This window comes from Chelonia mydas, chromosome 14 (genome assembly GCF_015237465.2).
Source record: "Chelonia mydas isolate rCheMyd1 chromosome 14, rCheMyd1.pri.v2, whole genome shotgun sequence".
In the NCBI taxonomy this organism is placed as follows: domain Eukaryota; kingdom Metazoa; phylum Chordata; order Testudines; family Cheloniidae; genus Chelonia; species Chelonia mydas.
This window is the reverse complement of record NC_051254.2, coordinates 6188195-6194677: the sequence shown is the minus strand read 5'-3', so window position 1 is coordinate 6194677 and position 6483 is coordinate 6188195. Positions and strand designations below refer to the sequence as shown.

General features: G+C 43.2%; 1 protein-coding gene across 4 annotated transcripts in view; it reads right to left on the bottom strand.

Annotated features, from left to right (window-relative positions):
- Positions 1-1369: 1369 nt before the first annotated feature.
- The window catches only part of LOC102930325 (ATP-binding cassette sub-family A member 9), a 60027-nt gene continuing 54913 nt past the window's right edge, over positions 1370-6483 (bottom strand). For 2 of the 4 annotated variants that reach the window (XM_037914514.2, XM_043527616.1), the window contains 7 exons: positions 5494-5569; positions 4680-4774; positions 3688-3807; positions 3206-3346; positions 2813-2892; positions 2661-2716; positions 1370-1701 (listed from right to left, as the gene is read on the bottom strand). In XM_037914514.2, coding sequence (XP_037770442.1) covers positions 1603-1701; positions 2661-2716; positions 2813-2892; positions 3206-3346; positions 3688-3807; positions 4680-4774; positions 5494-5569 — 667 coding nt within the window. In that variant the 3' untranslated portion in view covers positions 1370-1602. Of the gene's footprint in view, positions 1702-2660; positions 2717-2812; positions 2893-3205; positions 3347-3687; positions 3808-4679; positions 4775-5493; positions 5570-6483 lie in introns of those variants that run through there. The other 2 variants (XR_006285631.1, XR_006285632.1) reach the window with 2 other exon arrangements.

The following is a 6483-nucleotide window of genomic DNA, read 5'->3' as shown; positions in this document are numbered from 1 at the left end:
TGTAATGCACTGAACAGTTAAGAGTCACTGAACCCTACCTAAAAGCACAAGCTGATAAAATATATAGTTATATAACAGAGCCAACAGAATAGTACAGAGCAGAGTCAACGCGAGGGGTGGATGGTTCTGGGATGATTTATGCAGCAAATTATCTTAAACACTTAGGGAAAAGGATGAATTTTATAAGCGGTTTCAGCACCTTTTCTTTATGTTTCAATCCACAGAGTGGTAAGAAAAGCCAGAGTGGTAAGAAAAGCCAGTTAAATCTGCAGGCTGCTACATACCTATAACTGTTGCAAATGAATAAGTGGGCGCTAATAAATTGTTCCCATGAAACAAACAGGACGTTTTCTACCTACATGATGCTGGTTCAGACTCCAATAAGCAGCAGGTTTGACTCGTGATAGTGATATACTGTAAGCAAACAGAGTGTAAGTATCTTCTTGTGGACGCGGACTCATTTCTAGTTACTCCACTGACTAAACTGCCGTGTGTTTGAAGTCACCCACCTATGACTGAAGGCTCAACTTCGTACAGGCTTCTTCTCTGATGAGGCAAACGTAATAAATGACCCTATAATGGCTTAGATTTTATAATTAAAGATAGAAAGAAAACAGATGCACTATTTATAAACTGACCTTTTTTTCTGTGCACTAGATGACGGTGTTTCTCAGTTATTCCCTTCCTTTCAGAGGAAAGTGCACAGGAATGGAGACAGGAACTTGAGCTCCAGTCACTGCTTTGCCACTAACTCACCCTGTGACCTTGGCCAAGTCACTTACCCTTTCTTTGCCTCATTAACCTCCATAGGGCTAATACTTACCTCTCAGGGGATTTGTGAGGCTTTAGCCCTCATTCCTACCCTGTTCTCTTCAGACTAAGGGAGAGGCACGCAAAGGGCTTGAGAGTGTGAGGAGTCGGATTCTGCGTCATGACTAGCCTTGCTCGGATGCACACGTCATCCCCATTCACACTTGAGCTGCAGCACTCCCACCAAACAATTACTTCCAAGTTCAAAGTTTTACTGTTTGTGTTACCCCATGTAAAGCACTGTACACTTGCTGCATGGTTTATATAACATCTGTAAACGAGGCAGGCAGAATCTCAGTGGGAATAAATGGGCACCGCTCAATTAACAGCTCTGTGCGGCTTTGCATGAGCTGAAGATCTGACCCAGAGCCTCACTTGGATGGCGGAGACTGAAGATGATTTTTAACTACAGAATAAAACTCTGGCTAAAAAGGCAGATCCATATTTAGTTAACTGTTCACTTCAAAGCATGCTTCCACATCCATATCAACCAGCCCAAGCCATCTGTCAAGTTCACTGACCTGTTTCACAGCTGCAGGCCTGTACTTTCTCTAACACCTATTGTATGCAGAGCAATTCACCTTGAGGACCCCAATGGCTTTGCCTTTAAAAATATCCTTTTCTCAAAAGAGGGGCTAATTTAGGAGAAATTATTCCCTTCTCCAAAGTACAGAAGCTGCAAAGCTACAGGCCTCAATTTTTATTGTGCTGATAAGTGGGAGGCAACGATAGCATATATGTGCATTATTAAGTCACACACATCAATACTGATTAAAATATAATGGAACATTTTTAAAGGTCTTCCTGCTGAAGTCTTTTCCACTCAAAAGTTCCTTCCAAAGCCATATCAAAATTATCCATTTCTTGCTCACGGGAGAGTTCTAAAAACACCTGAAATGTATGACAACAACAAAAGTCTGGTTATTTCCTGTCACTGATAACAAATACATTAAATATTTGTTACTATTTTTATGAAATTTGCATAAACATGGGTTTGCAATTGCCCAAAAGATGACCATCACAGAGAACAGGTTTTCTGCTGATACAGCTCTCTTCAGAGCAGCAAGTGCTCTCTAATTTCCTGTTCACCAGCTCACCAAAGGTCAGGAGCAACACTAGGAAAAGACCACCGTCCTCTCTAAGATGGTATATTTATTTTGATTCACTTCTATGTTTGTTTCTGTAAACAGATTTCAAGCCAAACTCTGTGAAGTTGGAATTTAATGATGGCTCTTTATGGGGACTGTTCACACCATGATGCCCTACAGAAACTGCAAGGCAATGTTCCACAGAGGGGTGTTTGCCCTTTTAATTCAGTCACACAGGAGTGAGTTATGGCATTGCCTCATGCCCTGTGCATTGAGCCAGGCATTGGCGTGCTGCTCCATGAGCAGCTCACAAAGCAGACTGTGACTCAGTCATGATCTGTCTGCCTGTTTCTCCCTGCTCCAGCAGGTGGAGGTCCCCTGCACCAGCCTTATATCTGCTATCCCTTAAGTGCACCAACATAGCTGTGCTGACCAGCCCTTAGCGGGAGCGGAGCCCCAGGGAGCGGTGGCTTGCAGAGGCAGCTTTGCTCACTATACAGCTACCCATGATGTGGATACCAGTGCAAGGGAACAGGAAGGCAACCTCTGCCCTTTTACTCCCCTTCATGGCTCTGCAGGCTGGGCCACCATCTGACTCTCACTGCTACAATTATTCCCTTTAGAATCTTGAAAATGAATCTTTCTCCAATAAACGTCCTTTTTTTTCCCCCTTCCAAAATTTGATCATTGTGCTGTGCTGCCTTCTTTGTTCCCTTTACAATTCCTTTACAAGGAGTTGCGTATAACTTTGAAATCCCATGCCTGCTCCAAAGTGTTCAAAGAAAAGCTGTACTCCTCGAGGCTGAAGGTTCGTTTGGCTGTGGAGAAATGAAGATACAGTTAAAAAAGCATGTTTCATCTTTACATGTCCTTTTTGAGTGATCCTAACCTTTTGCTGATCGTTTCTCTCTTACCTGCCTCTAGCTTGGAGAACGTCCGGGACAAAGGCAGTGCATCTTGCATTGGTATCTTGTAAACCAGCAAAGAAGAAACCCTGAGGGAGAAAAGAAATTGCATCCATTGTCCTGTGTCTAGCTCGTAGACACCACTTTGAGTCAAATTCTGTCTGGCTCAGGTGTGGGGGCCAGAAGGGAAGGAGAAAGCACAAGAAGCTTCCGTATCTTATTGCATGGCCCAGACACGACGACAGTCTCTAATCAACTTGCCAGCTAGGGAGTGTAACCCATTAATCTCTCCCAGTGAGAGATCTTTGTTCAAGCTGTGACATTTGCTGCCAAACTCCAGCAGTGGGAATGATATACTATAACTCTGCAGGGGTTCAGGACCCTGATGTATTTTGCAGTTACCGTTCCTGACGATCTGCATGCGGGAAGATCTTCAGAATCTCCATATGGAGGCAATCAACCTGTGCTGGGTCTTTCACTTTAATTTCCAGTAAGTAACCTTTGCCAAACTTGCTTTTCAGGTACTGAACAGCACCAATGCACCTGGAGACAAAGAAAGCAACACAGTGGGAAATACTTAGCAGTGGACAAAGAGTCCTGCTTCCATGACCCTCTCCTCTTAGTGGATGTCAGGGATTAAATTCAGCCGGAGCTGTCCAGAACAGAGCTCTGGTAAATATTCTCACCCCTCCTGTTGTTTTTATAGCTTGTTTGGGGCGGGGAGTGTGGTAGTGAGGGGGATCGGGGGCGCTCCAGGAAATACTCTATGAGAATTTAAGTCCTGGTGGGTGTAACGAATGAGGTTGGCTCCATAACATCTGCCTGTTCCCTGAGAACTTCTATAGTGTCCATCCTGCTATTGACCGATCTATGTTACAGCCTACCGGAGCTTTCCACACACCATGATGGCCACTCGATCGCACACTGCCTCAGCCTCCTCCATGTAATGGGTTGTGAGGATGGCTGCTTGCTCCTTGTTCTTCAGTGCAGCCCGAATTGCTTTCCTGGAAAGAAAGACAAAAATTATTTCAGAAGAAGAGCCAGACAAGTTTTTCTATTGTATTTCCCCCTCAAAATGACAAAGGAAATGTAATTAAAACCTAACAACAACTTTACATTGACGTCTACATGAAAGTACTTTGAACTTCCCATTTGACCAAAATCCATTGAGGGATTGCTCTGAAATAAGGTTTGCTACCGTGCTGATTTAGTGGGGAGGGGCTGTTAAGTTCTTTTTTTGTACCTGCTTTAGCTGAAACGTGTTTCACTTTGGCCAGTGAGAATTAGGATAGTGTCGTTTCAGAGGAGGCAGCGGTCAAGTTGGGGTCAAGATTTAGTTGGGGATTGGTCCTGCTTTGAGCAGGGGGTTGGACTAGATGACCTCCTGAGGTCCCTTCCAACCCTGATATTCTATGATTCTATGATTCAAGTGGACAGTGGTGCTAAGAAGGGATGGGATGAACCCGCTCAGAGAAAAATAAATACCAGCCTATATTTTGCTCCAACCGCTGAACTGAAACTGAAGCCTCAACTGATTTTTGCAGATTGCAAATGATTGGGATGTGAACTCCCCCCCTGCCCCCCCAGAATTCTCAATGACACTAAAACAGAGTACCATTAATTCTAGAGTCTAAGCTGCAGCTGTCCCTGCACTGCTAACGCAGACAGTGAGAGAGAAGGCACAGAGTATATATCTGCCGACCCAACCTCCCATGCAACTGTGAAGGAATGCGACTCATCAAGGGTACTAATCTGCTTGGCTGTCCAAAGCCTAATTCCCATCACGAAAGTCTTGGCCTTTAAATTTTTATTATGCTGTTTTGATTTAGTTCTGATCTTAAAAACAGGCCTAGTAATTGGTTCAGGCATTACTCACCACATGTGACTTTGCCCTTTAGGGTCCATTCCAGTTGATGGTTCATCCAGAAGCAGAACTGTCGGATTACCCAGCATGCTCAGTGCAAAACACACCTAAAATGAAGAAAAGACTTTGGGAGCTAAGTTCTGTCTCCCTGGCCTACTTCACTAAAGCCAGTGGTGGTGCCCAGGTGTAAATGAGAGCAATTAACTCATTTTCTTTAAAAAAATTATGCATAAGATTCATTTCTATGCAGGACTCTGAAATCCTCTAATTCAGAGCCAACCAAAAATATGTCAACCTTCAAAAGATGAGTGGCTTGGACTTCATTTCCTCCCTCCACACATATATGCTTGTGATTTAAAGAAGCTGAACAATCTGAGAAACATACTGTGCAATATTCTGTACTATGTTACATGGACGTAACTCCCTTTGAAGTGAGACAGCACAAAATGCGTGTTTGGGCCCCACCGTCACAGGGGAAGCAATGAGAATCTCATCCATGTAACCGGAAACAGAACTAGCCCCTCTCTTTACCAATACAATTTTTCATTCACACTATGGACGTTTCAGAAATATGCCAGCTATTTTCTGGAGATAATTTACCAGCCATAACTACAATATGTTTACACCCAAACAGAGATTTTACTACTGTACATTTGAAACAAAAATTCATTTTAGAACATGAAGGGTTGGATTCTGCTCTCATTTATATCAATGCAAATGCAAAAAGGACTCCACTAGCTTAGTGGAGTTATTCCAGTTTCAACACTGAAGAACAAGGAGCAAAATTCGTCCCAGGGTTTGATCCAAGAAAAATGCAAACGCTCACCTTTCGAGTTACCCCAGCAGATAATTTCCTAGTCACTTTGTTGACATGAACCTGAAGTTCCAGAGCCTTTGCTATCCTGTGAGGAAGGAGAAAGAAAGGAAGTAAAATGAACATTTGGTTTCTTCCCCCAACTCAACACTTTTTCCATTGTGCTGTCAGCCTCGGGTAAGAGTGGATTCGGTTCCTTCCGTTTCTGGGGGCGGCTGGGCCCTGGGAGGAAGTCTCTTCCACAGAGAGTAGGGGTTCTAAGAGGAGAGGTTAGTTTTCATTTCTCAGTAGGGACTCCTGACAGAATTTGCTTGGGATACACATCTTCTTGATGCCCCCTCTGCAACCAGCAATTCCCTATTATTTGGGCTTCTCAGCAGAACCCCCAGAGGTTTGCCCTTCCCTGACAGCTCCTCTGAATGACACAATGCTCTGCCCCCTCTGGTAATGGAGGTGTCCATTTCCCCTTTCTCCATCACTACTGGTGAAGCTTTGGCCACTCTGTTTTAGCATTCTGCTTAGTTCTTTTCCTGATGGTACCCACTAAAGAGGATTTGTTTTGGAGATGCATTGTTTCTTTCCGCAAAATGACTTTTTTTTGCATTTATTCTTTTCTCCTAAGCAAAAGGCATGTGTAACCCCAGAAAATGCTTACTTCCCCTTTTCCACAGGAGAATTCTTGTGGATCTATACTATGATGCTGAAAAAATGGATACTGCAGTCACTGTGTTTCAGTTTTCTTAGATGCCCATAAACTTATCTGACTGTGTATTTTCATGCAATGAAGCTGATCCATTGAAGAGCACGAATCTTTCCAAAACTCATGTTCTGAAGTCTTTTCATAATCTCAAGAATCCTTCAGTTCTACTTCCCTGTCCAAAATTTTTCTGGAAAGTCTGCTAATTTTTTATTTTAAGCAATAAAATCATCAGAAACTAAACAAGAGAAGCTTTTCAAACAAGTTGTTCCTATCAGGATAGAATCTCTCTCTTAATCATAAGA